Here is a 17395-nt window from a genome sequence, read left to right on the forward strand (position 1 = left end):
TAAGTTTTTATATAATCAACATCCATCAAGCTGTAATCATTCCACTAAACTCGAAATTGTTTGTTGCAGATTTCTGGTTACAGTATTGAAGTTCTTCCCGAAGACTCTGACACTGATGACTGGGTTCTTTGCACTCCCAACACCGGAGTTACAGCAACACAGTACACAATTGGAGGACTGCAAAGCGACAAGTCGTACAAAATCAGAGTGAGTGCAATGAACGCCGCAGGAACAGGCGAACCAGCACAAATGCCGGGAGCAATTCAGCCCAAAGACATCTTGATTGCACCAGAGATTGAGGTGGATGCTGATGTTGGTCAGTTTGTCAGCGTCAGAGCTGGAGGAACCATCAGATTATTGAGTCTTATTCGGGGACGACCAACACCTACTGCCAAATGGATCAAGGAGAATGGTCAGATTAATGACATGGCGCAAATTGAGACAACGAACGTTTCCTCGCTGCTTCTGATCAACAACTGCACACGTGACGACGCGGGAAGATATAAACTTGCCGTCGAAAACTCCACGGGAACTAAAACAGTTTCCATCAGCGTGAAAGTTCTCGACACTCCAGGTCCAGTCAAGGCTCTCAAGGTCACCGAGGTCACTCGCGAACACGTGGTTCTCAACTGGGAGGCACCAGAACAAGATGGTGGCGCTGTTGTGACAAACTACGTCATTGAGAAAAGGGAAACAACCCGTAAAGCTTACCAGGCCGTTGGAAGCACTCCACACAGAACCAGTTTCAAAGTGACGGGTTTGAATGAAGGTGATACATACTTCTTCCGAGTACTGGCTGAAAACGAATACGGCGTCGGAGTTCCATGCGAGACAACTCAGGCTTGCAAGGTCTCTGAAGCCCCAAGTCTGCCAGAAAAGATCGATGTCGAAGAAGTCACTGACAACACTGTGAGTCTGACTTGGACCAAACCAGAGCATGATGGAGGAAGTCCAGTGACAAACTATGTTGTGGAACAGATGCAGAAGGGAGGGTTCGAATCCTGGACTGTATCTGGATCCACCAAAAACACCAAGCTCACTGTGGGCAAATTGACGACTGGTAAAGATTACGTGTTCCGTGTTCGCGCTCAAAATGAGGTTGGAATTTCTGACGGACGCGAAACTAACACCGTCAACGTCCGCGAAATTCTTACCGCTCCCAACGTGGATACGAGCAAATATTTCAACAACACCGTGGCTGAGAAGGTTGGAACAAGCATCAAGATCAACATCCCCTTCAGTGGAAAACCCGCACCTATCGCTTACTTCTTACGTGATGGAGAGGAATTGAAACAAACCAGCCGGGTTAACTCCGATACTTCCAACGAAATCGCCAAACTGAATATTGGCGAAGTTTCCCGCAAGGATGCCGGGGATTACGAACTTGTTGTGAAGAACTCGGTCGGAACTAAGCAAGTGAAGATGCACGTTGTGGTCATGGAAAAACCTTCGGCACCATCAGGTCCTATGGAAGTCCGTGACATCACAGCTGAGAGTGTGACAGTTGCTTGGGGTGCTCCAGAAGAAGATGGCGGCACTCCTGTAACCCATTACACACTGGAGAAGCTAGACAGCGCTGTGGGATGGGTCGAAGTGTCAGGGTTCGTCGTTCGCACAACTCAGAAGGTCACGAGACTTGTCACAGGGCAAGAATACATTTTCAGGGTTCGCGCAGCCAACAAGTTTGGCCTCAGTGAACCATTGGATTCGGGCCCGGTGCTTGTTCGCCATCCGTTTAGCAAACCTGGACCACCAGGAGCACCACAACTCGACCAGGTTGCCGGGGAGTTTGTCATTCTTAGTTGGCAAGAACCTGCCAATGACGGTGGATCACCCATACTTGGATACAACGTCGAGCGCAAGGATCGCAACTCCATCCTGTGGACGAAAGCAAACAGTTACTCAGTGCGTGACACGACATTCAAATGCGGGAATCTGTCACCCGGGCTCAGCTACGAATTCCGAGTTTCGGCTGAAAACTTGGCCGGCATCGGAAAGGCAAGCAAGGCATCGGACACAGTAGTGACACGTGATCCAATTGAGCCACCACGTGACGTTCACGCGATAAAGGTCAACCGCACGTCAATTACCATCAGCTGGAGACGCCCAGAGTACGATGGAGGATGTCGTATCACTGGTTATACCATCGAGAAACTTGATCTTCCTCATGGTAGATGGATGAAATGCAACTTCAACAAAATTATCGATACTTCATTCGAAGCGGATGGATTGACAGAAGGTTCATCGTACGAGTTCCGTGTCTTGGCACAGAACGCCGCAAGCAGCATCAGCAAACCATCCCAATCCACTGGACCTGTTACAGCACGCGATGAGTTGGAGCCAGCCAGCGTGGATGTAGATGCAGAATACAGAGATGTCGTGCTGGTCAAAGCTGGTGATACGTTCAACTTGAGGACTTACATCAGCGGCAAACCAACACCAAGTGTCACATGGGAGAAGGACGGCGTTGAATTCGAGTCCGGAGCCAAACGAAGCATCCGAACAACCGAAGGCAGCTCCTCAGTCTCGGTGAAAGATTGCTCGCGCGTTGACAGCGGAACATACACGGTGAAGGCACGTAATGCTGGAGGAGAGAGGTCAATTGGAATCAACGTACGCGTCCTCGACACTCCGGGACCTTGCGAAGGTGTTAAAGTCAGTGGCGTCACTGCCGAGAAATGCAATCTCTCATGGCAACCACCCACACTTGATGGCGGTTCAAAGGTGACAAGTTACTCCATCGAAAAGCGCGAAACTTCAAGGCTTGCCTGGACTGTTGTGACTTCTGCAACCGAGCACACTCAACACAAAGTGACCGGTTTGATCCGCGGCAACGAGTACGTGTTCCGTGTACGCGCTGAGAATAAGTTCGGAAGCGGAGAACCCGTCGAATCCCAACCGGTTGCTGCCGTGGATCCTTACGTGGCCCCCGATGCTCCACAAAATGTCCAGGTTTCCAACATCATGAAGTCGAGCTGCACTCTTACTTGGGATCGCCCAGAGTCCGATGGAGGAGCAGAGATTTCTGGATACATCGTTGAAAGACGCGAGAAGAACTCATCGAGATGGCTCCGAGTCAATCGCAGACTCGTATCGGATCCTCGACTTCGAGTAAGTGACTTGAAGAATGGATCCGAACAGGAATTCCGAGTTTACGCTGAAAACCGAGCTGGAACTGGACAACCAAGTGTTGCAAGCGGATTTGTTATCATCAACGATCCCATATACCCTCCCGAACCTGTTGGAATCCCTAGAGTTGTCGACAGCACCGCGCATTCCATTTCACTCAAATGGACAAGACCAATGTACGATGGAGGCGCCGACATATCCGGATATTCCGTACAATATGCTGAAGTTTCCGAGAAGTCAGATGACGAAGATGAAAGTGAATTGGCGGAACTTACTTGGGTAAAAGTGGTAGACAAGTCCAACCTTCGCACCACGAGCTTCACCACCACTGGACTTTCACCGAGCAAGCATTACCGTTTCCGCGTGTGTGCTCACAACAGCGCTGGTGCATCTGAACCTTCTCTGGTCCCGGCTAAAGTAACACCGGTGGACAGACAAGAGCAACCAACCTTCGGCCCAGATGCTGATCTGAGAAGAACTCTCACCGTGAGAGCTGGAGGTTCGATACGCCTTGCTGTCCCCATCGCTGGTCGACCAACACCAAGTGTCGCTTGGTCAAGACCAAACAACGGACTTAAGGAACGCGCAATCATTGACACAACAGACTCTATGACAACTCTTATCTTGGAGGATGTAACTAGAGATGATACTGCGAAGTATACGCTGACATTGGAAAACCAGAGTGGGTCAATCAACGCCTCTGTCTTGGTAAAAGTTCTGGACAGTCCAGGAGCTCCAGGCGACTTCACGGTTACGGCCATGTCCAAGAATACGGTCACAGTTGCATGGAAAGCACCTGAAAATGATGGCGGCAGTAACGTAACCAACTACATCCTTGAAAGGCGCGAAGCCACCAAGAAATCGTGGTCTACGGTGGAGACGGCATGCACCAGAAACTCGTACAAGTTTTCCAAACTCAACGAAGGCTTCTTGTACTTCTTCCGTGTCATGGCTGAAAATGAGTACGGTATTGGAGCACCAGCACAAACTGACAAACCTTTGAAGGCTTCCGAAGAACCAGGACCTCCACGATCCATCCACTGTAATGACATCACAAAGGAAAGCGTCTCTTTGACGTGGACCAAACCGGATTATGATGGAGGTAGCGATATCTTGGATTATACCATTGAACAGCAACTAAAGGGCTTCGACCAGTGGAGCAAGGTGAAAACAGTAAAGGCATCGGTTCTTTCATTCACCATCAAGTCACTGAACGAAAACCAGTTCTATACCTTCCGCGTCTCGGCAAGAAATGACTCGGGTACCGGACAACCTACTGAGATGGCAGGCCATGTATTGGTTGTGACACAAACTGCGCCACCAGATGTGGATCTTGCTGGATTCAGTCAGAAGATTGTGGAGGGCAAAGCTGGAACAAATATTCTTGCCCCTATCGTTGTGAAGGGTAAGCCGTTCCCCAACATATTGTGGAAGCACGGAGGAGAGGAATTGAAAATGACGAGCAGAATCAACTACGACACAGAGGGCAATGTTGCTACTCTTTCCATCAAAGATGCTGAACTTAAGGATGCTGGACTTTATGAGTTGGTGCTTGAGAACAGCGTGGGAAGTAAAACTGTCCCTGTGTCTGTTCGTGTTCTCGACAAACCGGGACCACCTAAAGGACCTGTAATCTTCTCCAACGTCACAGCAGAGTCGATGGTTATATCATGGAGCCCTCCAGAAGCTGATGGGGGTGCAGCGGTCAACAATTACGTTGTGGACATGAGGGAAACATCAGGAGATTCCACTGAATGGAGGATGATCTCCGGTTCAACTGCTCGAACCACACTGAAAATCACGAGACTGGCAACAGGCATGGATTATGCTTTCAAAATTCGGGCTGAGAATCGATTCGGTATCGGCAAACCACTTGAGTCACAAGCTGTCACTGCACAGTTCCCGTTCAAGGTTCCAGGAGCCCCAGGTGTCCCAGAAGTTGTAGCAACATCACGAGAAACGATGACTATTAAATGGACACCACCAGTGAACGACGGAGGTTCAAAGATCCTCGGTTACCACGTCGAAAAGAAGGACAGAAATTCGATCCTCTGGGCAAAGTGCAGCAAGACTCTGCTTTCCAATCCTGAATACAAGGTTACAAACCTGCAAGAGGGTCTTGAATACGAATTCAGAGTCTATGCTGAGAATGCGGCTGGATTCGGAAAGAGGAGCAAGGCTTCTGAATACGCAGTTTCCAGAGATGCAGTCGATGCTCCACGTGAGGTTGAGGTAGTCGGAGTTACAAGATCTTCTGCCCATCTCCAGTGGAAGAAACCAGAATACGACGGTGGAGCACGCATCACAGGTTATCTCATTGAACGATCTGAGTTGCCACATGGACGCTGGCTGAAATGCAACTTCAGCAATGTTTCGATCACCAACTACAATGTGGAGGGTCTAACTGAGGGCGAGAGCTATGAGTTCAGAGTCTTCGCTAAAAACGCAGCCGGTGCCATCAGTGCTCCAGCCAATACCATGTCCCCGGTCACAGCAAAGGACGAGATGCTTCCTCCAACCATTGATATGGATTCACGTTATTGTGACGTTGTGGTGGTAAAGGCTGGCAAGAATGTAAAACTTGAAGCTGGCATCCGAGGAAAACCAACACCCACCATGACTTGGAGGAAGGAGAATGATGAGATGAAGGCTTCTTCTCACATCCTGATCAACAACACCGATGTTTCCTCTTGTTTGGAGATCCTTGACGCCACTAGAGATGACACTGCAACTTACACATTAACTGTGCAAAACTTTGCCGGGTCGCGCTCACTTGCCATTCAGTTAAAGGTGTTGGATAGACCAGGTGCTCCGGCCGGACCACTGAAGGTAACTGGAATCGCCGCCGATAAATGTACATTGCATTGGGAAGCCCCTCAGCGGGACGGTGGCGCGCCGGTAACTAATTACGTTGTCGAGAAACGCGAAACGAGCCATCTTGCCTGGGTGCTGGTTAACCCGAATGTTGAGGGTTTCACTTGTAAGGTTGGCAAGTTACTCGCAGACAACGAGTACGTCTTCCGTGTCCGCGCTGAGAACAAATACGGAGTTGGAAGCGCACTTGAATCCCAGGAAATCATCGCCAGCAATCCTTTCAAAACTCCGGATGCTCCAATCCTCGAAGTGACGTCGGTTACAAAGAACACAGTTATGTTGTCATGGTCACGACCGAAATCCGACGGAGGATCAGAAATTTCTGGATACGTGATCGAGAAGAAGCAAAGATCCGGACTGAGGTGGATTCGAGCGAACCGAAACCTTGTGATGGACCTGAGATACAAAGTGTGTGAGTTGGGCGAGAGCCAGGAATACGAATTCCGAGTTTGCGCCGAAAACGCGGCAGGAGCTGGACCGTGGAGTGACGTCACTCCTTACGTGTTCACTGAGGACCCCAAGTATCCTCCAGAGTCTCCTCTCGCATTCCGCGTGGACGACACAACTAAATCATCCGTTACACTGTCTTGGATGCCTCCCACATTTGATGGTGGCAGTAACGTCATGGGTTACGTCATCGAAATGAGCGGCATGAAGAAACGAAGGACGTTGTCACAGTCTTCCACCTCAACCGTGGCCACCACAATCACCATGACAACCGTCGATGGTGTTGAAGAACAATCTATCCTGGATGAAGAGCAGAGAGACATCCGTCGTGAATGGGTGAAGGTTTCGGGCAAGAATTTAATCAGAGACACCGAGTACGTGGTTACAGGTCTGCGGGACAACGCTGAATATCTCTTCCGCGTGGCTGCTGTTAGCAAGGTCGGTACTGGATCTTGGGCCATGTTGAGAATGCCTGTGATATGCGTGGATCGCCTCGAGATGCCGGAACTGATCATTGACGAAACCGTGCATAGGAATGTTACCATTAAAGCAGGTTCAATGCTGCGTCTTAACCTTGGATTCCGTGGAAGGCCTACGCCAACAATCACGTGGTCGAAGGCCGACACACTTCCCGAAGCTCTCAAGCAACGCGTGAACATCGATACAACCCCGTACAACACTTCGCTTGTGATCAACGATGCCGATCGTTACGACGCCGGAAAGTACATGGTTACCGTGGAGAACTGTGAGGGATCCAAAGACTTTGCATACAACGTGAAGGTGATGGACACACCAGGATCTGTGCAGGATCTTACAGCCACTGAGGTCACTCGTGATTCAGTTACACTGAAATGGGTTTCACCAGATAATGATGGAAGCGCTGTGATTACCAACTATGTCGTCCAAAAACGAGAAGCGTCGAGAAAGGCTTGGGCCACAGTATCCAGCGACTGTACTCGCACTTCGTTTAAAGTAACATCTCTTAACGAAGGTGATTCTTACATGTTCCGGGTCATGGCTGAAAACGCCAACGGTCTTGGAGTTCCTCGCGAGACTCACGAAGCAGTCAAGATTTCCATGAAGCCTTCCCTCCCTGGTAAAGTTCAAGTCACCGATGTCACAAAAACCACCGTGAGTCTTGCCTGGGGAAAACCAGAACACAATGGAGGCAGCGACATAACAGGATATGTCGTCGAAATGGTTCTATCTGGGTTCGAGAACTGGCAACAATGTGCCACCGTCAACGCACATTCGGCTACAGTCAAGGGTCTGGAAGAGGGACGCCAGTATCTTTTCCGCGTGAGAGCAAAGAACGACAAGGGCCTGAGCGAGGCATCAACTCTTAGCGCTCCCATCACCACCAAGGAGATAGTTGAAGCTCCCGAGATCAACCTCCGCGATTTACCAGTTGGAGGAATCCACGGCAAAGCTGGAACCACCATCAGCTTCACGGTTCCCTTCACTGGCAAGCCGAAGCCCGAGATCAACTGGAAGAAAGACGGCGAAACGCTCAGACAAACAACTCGCGTTTCAACCGTTACCTCTGCACTGGACACCGCGATTACTATGAAGACTTGCAAACTGGAGGATTCTGGGCGTTACGAGATCATTGCTACTAATTCTTCCGGTACAAAGTCAGCAACAGTTTCCGTGAACGTCCTGGACAAACCTGGCAAAATTCAAGATTTGGCTGTGGATGCTGTTACCGAAAACTCTGTAAGTCTCGTTTGGCAACCACCCTCAGAAGATGGCGGATGTCAGATCAGCAACTACGTTGTTCAAATGCGAGACGTCGAATCTGAAACTTGGGTCGAATGTGCTGCAACTGCGGTCAGGCCAAGGATCAAAGTGAACAAGCTCGTCCTCGGCAAGGAATATCAGTTCCGCGTGGCAGCGGAAAACCGTTTTGGATGCGGAGAGTTTGTCCCATCTGAGAAGGTCACCGTCAAGTTCCCCTTCAGCAAACCGGGACCACCTGGAATTCCTAAAGTGAGTCTCGTCGGTTCAGATCACGTTGTCTTGCATTGGCACGAGCCAGTACATGATGGTGGAAGCCAAATCATCGCTTACCACGTGGAAATGAAGGATAGAAACAGCATACTCTGGCGAAAGGTCAATCGTTCAGACATTCACGACACCGGTTTCAAGGTCACAGGTTTACAAGCTGGTCTTACTTACGAATTCCGTGCTTATGCCGAAAACGCAGCCGGTTGTGGAAAGCCAAGCCAATCATGCGATCCGGTGGTAGCACGTGATCAGATATCACCACCCACATTGGTCGAGCCGGTCGGAGTCACTCGTACTTCCGTTGACTTGGTCTGGAGGAAACCAGAAAACGACGGAGGTGCCAAGATAACGGGTTACGTGGTTGAAAGGCGAGAGGTGCCCAACGGAAGATGGTTGAAATGCAACTTCAGCAACTTGGCCGAATGCCGGTACACCGTCACCAGTCTCACTGAGGACACTACATACGAATTCCAGGTTATTGCGAAAAATGCTGCGGGCTCCGTGTCACAACCAAGCATTGCAAGCGAGCGCGTTACCTGTAAAGACGCTTTCACTCCTCCACGACTTGACTTGGATCCAAACCTCCGTGATACTGTGGTAGTCAAAGCTGGAGAATCCACCACCATCTCTGCTTCGATCTTCGGTAAACCACAACCTACGGTCACTTGGTCACATAATGGATCAGAACTTGAGCATTCACCCAAGACTGAGATCACACTAAACGATCATTCTACCTCTCTGACATTGAAAGATGCGAACAGAGATGACAGCGGAGAATATGTTTTGCATTTGAAAAACAACGCCGGTTCAAGATCCATATCAGTCAATGTTAAAGTTTTGGACCGCCCAGGGCAACCCATTGGACCACTTTCAGTCACAGAAGTTACTTCCGAGCGATGCAGACTGACTTGGAGGCCTCCAGCAAATAACGGCAGCGCTCCTATCACAAACTATGTGGTAGAGAAACGCGAAACATCAAGACTTACGTGGACATTGGTTGCAGGAGACATAGAAGGTGTCACAACCAAAGTAAACCGATTGCTCAAGGGCAACGAATACTTGTTCCGCGTGATGGCCGTCAACAAATACGGCGTCGGAGTTCCTTTGGAATCATTGCCTGTGTTGGCCAAAGATCCTTTTAGCATTCCAGGAGCTCCCGGACAACCTCAGATCTCTACTGTGATGCGAAACTCGGTCGTAGTGACGTGGACACGACCAACATGCGACGGAGGAAGTGAAATTACCGGATACCACATCGAACGCAAGGAAAGGAATTCTCTCCGATGGACTCGAGCAGTTCGAAGAGCGGTTAGCAGCTTGCATCACAAGGTCACCGGACTTACTGAAGGATACGAATACGAATTCCGAGTTTCTGCCGAGAACGCTGCTGGCATTGGTCCAGTGTCCGATATCAGCGCTCCAGTTTTGTGCAAGGAACCTGTTTATCCTCCTGGTCCTGTTGGAATTCCCAAAGTCATTGATACAACCCGCAGAAGCATCTCCTTGGCTTGGACTCCTCCATCATTCGACGGTGGAGCCGATGTTACCGGTTACCAAATCGAGGTTTGTCCCAAGGAAGCGGATGTTGAAGACTGGGTGAAGTGCACTCCACCAACCGGCGCCAAACTCACCGAATTCACGGTGCCTGACTTACAAGCTGGCAAGGAATATAAATTCCGTGTGGCAGCAATGAATGTTGTGGGTGTTGGAGAACCTGCACAGCTTCCTATTGCTGTTGAAACAAGCGACCGTCTCGAAGCTCCAGAGATTTCACCGGATGGGGATTTGAGAAAGAACTTGACGGTGAAGGCTGGAAACTCGATTCGTCTTTACGTTCCAATTCGCGGTCGCCCTGCGCCCACGGTTCGATGGAGCAAGGAGGGATCTCCAACTATTGCAGAACGCGCGCAGATTGATTCATCAGAAGCTGGTTCCACATTGCTTATACAGGAATGCAACCGCGAAGACTCTGGCAAGTACACCCTTACATTGGACAACAGCTCCGGATCGGTTTCAGCCAGTTGCTCAGTAAAGGTCCTCGATACACCAGGACCTTGTCAAAATCTCAACGTAAAGGACGTAAGCAAGGATTACGCCACAATCACGTGGGAACCCCCGACCAATGACGGCGGTTCGCACGTGACTAACTACATAGTGGAGAAAAAGGAGAGTGGAAGGAAAGCGTGGTCGACAATCACAACAGGATGTCAACGCACACACCTGAAGACAAATCTATCTGAGGGTCAAAGTTATCTCTTCCGGGTTATTGCAGAGAATGAGAATGGAATAGGCGAACCGGTTGAGACGACGAAAGCAGTGAAAGCGACTGAAGTTCCAGGTGTTCCTGAGGCTTTGGAAGTCGTTGACGTCACACGCTCGTCAGTTGCACTGAAATGGGCAAAACCAGAGGAGGACGGCGGTTCAAAGATCCTCGGTTACAGTGTTGAATCACTTGAGAAAGACCAGAACAAATGGGTGAAACGAACCACCGTGAAAGAGCCGCAAGCCAACATTGGAAACCTGAAGGAAGGACAAGAATACGCTTTCCGTGTTGTTGCTCTAAACGATACCGGAGCTTCAGATCCACGGGAGTGTGCTTCCCTCGTAATGGTCCGAGACACATTTGTATCTCCATCACTTGATCTCACCCAACTTCCACATGGAATCGCTCACGTGAAAGTCGGCGACAACCTCGACATCCGGGTGCCTTACTCTGGTAAGCCTCAACCGCACGTGAAGTGGATGAAGGACGGAGCCAAGGTCAAAGTCTCCAAACGCTTGGATGTTGAAAGTGACGATGTTGGAATAGCTTGTCTTAAGATCCAAACAGTTGTTCCCGAAGATGGTGGAGAATACGAGCTTGTGGCTGAGAATCAAGGAGGCAAACGCTCAGCTAAGATCACTGTTGTTGCTTTGAACAAACCAGGACCAGTTGAAGACTTGCGAAACGATGACGTAACCGAGTCCTCAGTTGTTCTTGCATGGAAAACACCACTTTCCGACGGAGGATCTTCCATTAGTTGTTACGTGGTGGATATGCGAACATCAGAGGAATCTGAGTGGCGGGTGGTATCATCTGCTATTGTGCGCACCACCTTTAAGTGCACCAAACTTACCCTTGGCAAAGAATACACGTTCCGCGTCCGCGCCATGAACAGATTCGGACTTGGTCCCGCGATGTTTACAGAACCGGTTCTGATTCAACTTCCTTACAAAGTACCAGGACCGCCCGGTACCTGCAGCGTGAGTCATGCATCTAAGGAGGCCATGGTCGTCAACTGGCAAGAACCCGTGAAAGATGGCGGCAGTCCTGTACTCGGCTATCACTTGGAAGTAAAAGACCGCAACAGCATTCTATGGAAAAAAGCAAACCGCGCTGTTATCAGAAGCACTCACTTCAGAGTACTCGGACTTCAAGAAGGCCTTGAGTATGAATACAGAGTAATGGCTGAGAACGCAGCTGGAGTCGGAAAACCCAGTCGGCCATCACAAGGTGTGTTCGCTCGCGATCCGGTCGACATTCCACGTGAAGTGGAGGTAGCTGACATCACAAGGTCATCGTGCTTGGTTCGCTGGAAGAAACCGGAATACGACGGAGGGCAGAGAATCGTCGGTTACATGGTAGAGAAACGAGACCTCCCTGCTGGAAGATGGACAAGAGCAAGCTTTAACATCATACCGGACAATGAATTCCTCGTCACCGGACTGACTGGAGGCGCAGATTATGAGTTCCGCGTCCTTGCTAAGAACGCAGGCGGAATATTTAGCGAGCCTTCGGCCAGCACCGGGGCAGTAAAGTGTGAGGATGATTTCAGACCTCCAAGAATCAACCTGGATGCTCATCTTCTGGATGAAGTGAAGGTTTCAGCTGGATCCACCATCCGACTACATGTTGGAATCTCCGGAAAGCCCGACCCAATCGTCGTGTGGTCCCTGAACGGACAAGATATACGTGAGGACTTTAGACGAGTGTTTGACAACACCTTTGACCACAGCAGCATAATCATCAAGGATTGTGCTCGTACCGACTCAGGCACGTACACGGTTATGGCGAAGAACGCATGTGGTGAAAAGTCTGCGCAAATCAAGGTTATGGTCCTTGACAAGCCTGGACCACCACAAGGACCGATCAAGTTCTCCCGAATCACGGAGCAGCGCATCACGTGCTCGTGGGAAGCACCACAGCAAGATGGAGGAGCCAAGATCACCCACTACGTGCTTTCAAAACGGGAAACATCGCGTCTTTCTTGGTCGATTGTGACTGAAGCTGAGGAGCTTCCAACGCACACAGTGCAACGTCTTATCAAAGGAAATGAATATCAGTTCCGAGTTCAGGCTGTCAATAAGTTTGGTGTTGGCGAACCTCTTGATTCTGAGCCGGTTGTTGCGAAGAACAACTTCACTGAACCGAGCGCTCCCAGCATTCCAGAAGTAAGCAACGTGTGCAAAGACAGTTGCACTGTGATGTGGAAGAGACCTGAAAGCGACGGTGGTGCCGACATCGATTCTTACGTACTGGAAAGGCGAGAACGCAAGAGCTCCCGTTGGATCAAGTGCAACAAAAAACCGATTCGGGATCTTCGGTTCAAAGTAACCAACGTTACTGAAGGAAATGAATATGAATTCCGCGTTGCGGCTGAAAATGCTGCTGGTTTGGGAGCTTACAGTCCTCTGTCGTTGCCAACTATTATGAAGGATCCAATTGATGTTCCAGGACCCCCAAGCAGTCCGAAAGTCCGTGACACCACAAAGTCATCAATACTTTTGTCTTGGGGTCGCCCAGCTTATGATGGAGGCAGCGCTGTGATTGGATACTTGCTTGAGATGAAGATCGGTGAAGAGGAACAGATCGAGCAACAAGATGAGGAATCAACTCCTGACGACGATGAAGGATGGACAGTTGTTCAAACCAACATCCTCCACACCAAATACGAGGTTGAGAAACTGAGCAACGACACCGCCTACAGATTCCGCGTTTCAGCGATCAACAAAGGAGGCGTCGGCCAAGCAGCAGAGGTTTCCGGAGCAGTTAAACCTATCGATAAGCTGGATCCACCAGATTACGAGCTCGAACCTTTGTTAAGAAAGACCCTTGTCGTGAAGGCTGGTACCACCATCAATGTCAACATACCAGTCAAAGGAAGGCCTACTCCAAGCGTGAAGTGGACCAAAAAGAATATGAACGTTACCACAAATCCACGAGTCCACGTCGACAATGTTGATGGAAAGACTATTATGGTGATACAGGACTGCAACCGCGACGACACAGGAAAATACGAACTTTCCCTCGAAAATCCAAGTGGTGTTGCCAACACTTTTATCAGCGTACGAGTTCTTGATACTCCCGGAGCTCCTGGTGCCATTAAAGTCAAGAAGGTAACTCAGCAATACGCGATCATCACATGGGACGCCCCTGTTGTTGATGGAGGGTCTGAAGTGTTCAACTACATTGTTGACAAACGCGAGACCACACACCGCGCTTGGTCGTCTGTTACTCGGGAATGCAACAAACTTTCTTGCAAGATCGAAGGTCTGAACAAAGGAAGCAGTTACTTCTTCCGTGTGATGGCTGAGAACGAACGAGGTGTGGGCGTTCCCGTCGAATCCGAGTCCGTCACAGCCACAGAGGTTCCTTCTCCAATAAACGATCTACGAATTGAAGACATGTCCAACACATCGGTTTCACTCGTGTGGGGAAAACCTGATGCTGATGGTGGAACTCCCATCTCTTCTTACCACGTCGGATATTTGATCAAAGGTGCCGAAGAATGGGCCCACATTAAGACGCGACACACCAAAGCTACTGTGGAGGATCTGAAGAAGGATAGCAAATATGAATTCCGAGTGGCCGCTGAAAACGAAGCTGGGCTCGGTGAATGGAGCCCAATTGGTCCGCTATTTGTTCGTGAACATCTTATTCCTCCCGAAGCTGATTTTAGCTCGATCCCTGGACGAACCATCAACATGAGAGAGGGAGGCAACTTGAGACTCGATATTCCATTCTACGGAAAACCAAGTCCTTCTGTGAAATGGAGTAAAGATCGCATTCCGATGAAGCAGAGCGATCACATTGCCTTCGAGCGATCAAAGGACGTCGCCATGTTGGTGATGAAGAACGTGAAGAAGTCTGACGCTGGTCAGTACTTCCTGCATCTCGAAAGTGCCGGTGGACGCAAGGACAATTCCTTTACTCTCAATGTATACGGCAATCCCGGTAAGATCAAGGGTCTTATTGAGTTCCCAGAGATCAGTGCTGAGAGCATCGTACTGAAGTGGTCTCCACCCGAAGATAACGGAGGTTCCGAAATAACGAACTACATCATTGAGAAGAAGGAAACAACCAGTGATGTTTGGTCGTCTGTGAACGCCAACTGCAGCAGGACCACTGTAAAAGCAAACAAACTTCATCCAAATACTGAGTACGTTTTCCGCGTGGCCGCTGAGAACAAATACGGCATGGGTGAATTTTCTGAATCCATGGAGGTTGTTGCAAAATATCCTTTCCGCGCCCCAACCGCTCCCGGGCAACCAGAGGTGGTTGAGATGACCGCGGACTCCATGAACATCATGTGGAAGGAATGTCATTCCGACGGTGGATCTGAGATTCTTGGATATCACATCGAACGCAAGGAGCGCAACGCAATCCTGTGGACCAAGCTCAACCAATCTGCGGTGAGAAACCGTGAATACAAAGCTACGGGACTAACAGAAGGTCTAGAATATCAATTCCGGGTTTACGCTGAAAATCAAGCCGGACTCAGCCCCGCAAGCGAAGCAAGTAAACCAGAGCGTGCACACAATGTGGTCAGCCCACCATCCTGTCCTGACTGGACGGATATCACTCGTGATACAGTTACTCTAACTTGGCAACCTCCCAAATCGGATGGTGGCAGCAAGATCATCGGCTACAACATCGAAAAACGTTCAGGAGAAGACGGCAGATGGCTCAAGTGCAATTACACCAACGTGCAAGAGTGCGAATTTACTGCTACTGCTTTGAACATGGGAGAGAAATATCAGTTCCGTGTGATTGCCCGCAACGCTACTGGTACCGTGAGCAAGCCTTCAATTCCAAGCGCTGAGATTGTGTGCAGAGATGACTTCCAGCCACCCAACATTCAACTGGATGCGGATCTTTACGATGGAGTAAACATACGAGCTGGAGGAACTCTCAGACTGAAGGCAATTATCACTGGCAAGCCGGCTCCTCGTATTACTTGGTCACAGAACAACCGGGACCTGGTTCCTAATGCGCAAGTTGATATCACAAACCAGAAGAACACCAGCCAAGTTACGATCAAGGACACAACACGTCTTAACACCGGCACCTACGTTATCTCCGCAAGAAATCCTTGCGCTACAAAAACCATGGATATCAAGGTGGTTGTATATGACAAACCGGGACCTCCAGAGGGACCGATCAAGTTTACGTCGTTGACACAAGACAAGGTAACACTCTGGTGGGGAACTCCCAAAGAAACAGGAGGTGCTTTGATAGACAACTACGTCATCGAGAAGCGAGAGACAACAAGACTCAACTGGGCGCTTGTCACAGCAAGCTGCGGATCCAATAACTTCACCGTTAACCGCTTGATCAAAAACCACGAATACCAGTTCAGGGTTTCAGCACAGAACAAGTATGGAGTAGGAACACCTCTGCTTTCAGATGCTGTCGTGGCAAAGGTTTCCTACACAGTTCCATCACCACCAGGCCAGCCTCAGTATTCCAGTTCCAGCGTTGATTCCATCACGGTTGCCTTTACAAGACCCGTGAGCGACGGTGGCAACGAAATCATCGGATATAACGTTGAACGACGCGAGAAGAAGAGCATGAGATGGGTGAGAGCCAACAAGAAACCAGTCACCGAGCTGAGATGCAAAGCTACTGGACTTGCGGAAGGCGGCGAGTATGAGTTCAGAGTGATGGCCGAGAACGCAGCTGGGTCAAGCAAGCCCAGCGAAACGTCATCACTTATAGTATGTCGGGAGCCGATCAGCCCACCTGCCGCCCCGGGCATTGCCCGTGTCACTGACACCACACGAAGCACAGTCGCCCTTACTTGGACCCCTCCCACATACGACGGAGGAAGTCATGTGACTGGCTACGTGGTCGAGGCCAAGAAGTTCGTTGTGGACGAACAAGAGGCTGAAGAAAACCAATGGATTAGAATGAACCCGGATATGATTCGCTCATGCGAGTACGTCGTCCCCAACCTTGAACCTGGGGCAGAATACAACCTCCGTGTCCGCGCAATGAACGCAGGAGGACTCGGCGAACCAACAACCGTGTCAGGAAAGGTTATGGCCACTGACAAACTTGAGGCTCCTGATTTCCAAATTGATGCCGATTTCAAGTCACACTACGTTGTAAGAGCTGGTGCAGCTCTACGTCTGTTTGTTCTCTACCACGGAAGACCGACACCTAATGTTATGTGGTCGAAGCCAGATGTTGAACTGCAAGACCGGGCTGAGATCCAGACGACCGGTTACAGCAGTTTGCTTCTGATCAACTCCACCACACGGGATGATTCGGGCAAATACACTCTTACTTTGGAGAACAGCACTGGTGAGAAGAAACTACACATGACAGTGAAGGTTTTGGACACCCCTGGACCTGTTGGACCGATCAAATGCAAGGAAGTCACCAGAAACAGCGTCACCCTCGGCTGGGAATCTCCACTTATCGATGGAGGAGCAATGGTGAAGAACTACGTTGTCGAGAAGAGGGAAGTGTCAAGACGAAGCTGGCAAACAGTTGCCACCAAGTGCTCCAGAACCTCGTTCAAGGTTACCAAGCTGCAGGAAGGAACAACTTATCTGTTCAGGATTTTGCCGGAGAACGAGTACGGAATCGGCGAGCCACGGGAAACTGAGACTCCGATCACCGTCACTGAAGTTCCTGGAATACCTGAGCGTGTTGACATTGCTGAGGTAAGAA

The 17395-nt window shown here is 49.8% G+C and overlaps 1 protein-coding gene across 1 annotated transcript in view; it reads left to right on the forward strand.

Moving 5' to 3' along the window:
- The window catches only part of LOC145913566 (titin-like), a 134262-nt gene that overhangs the window by 99820 nt on the left and 17047 nt on the right, over positions 1–17395 (forward strand). The window contains exon 176 of the mRNA XM_083001283.1: positions 70–17388. Within this exon, the coding sequence (XP_082857409.1) occupies positions 70–17388 (17319 nt within the window). The remainder of the gene's footprint in view (positions 1–69; positions 17389–17395) is intronic.

This window comes from Ascidia mentula, chromosome 9 (assembly GCF_947561715.1).
Source record: "Ascidia mentula chromosome 9, kaAscMent1.1, whole genome shotgun sequence".
NCBI classification, from domain to species: domain Eukaryota; kingdom Metazoa; phylum Chordata; class Ascidiacea; order Phlebobranchia; family Ascidiidae; genus Ascidia; species Ascidia mentula.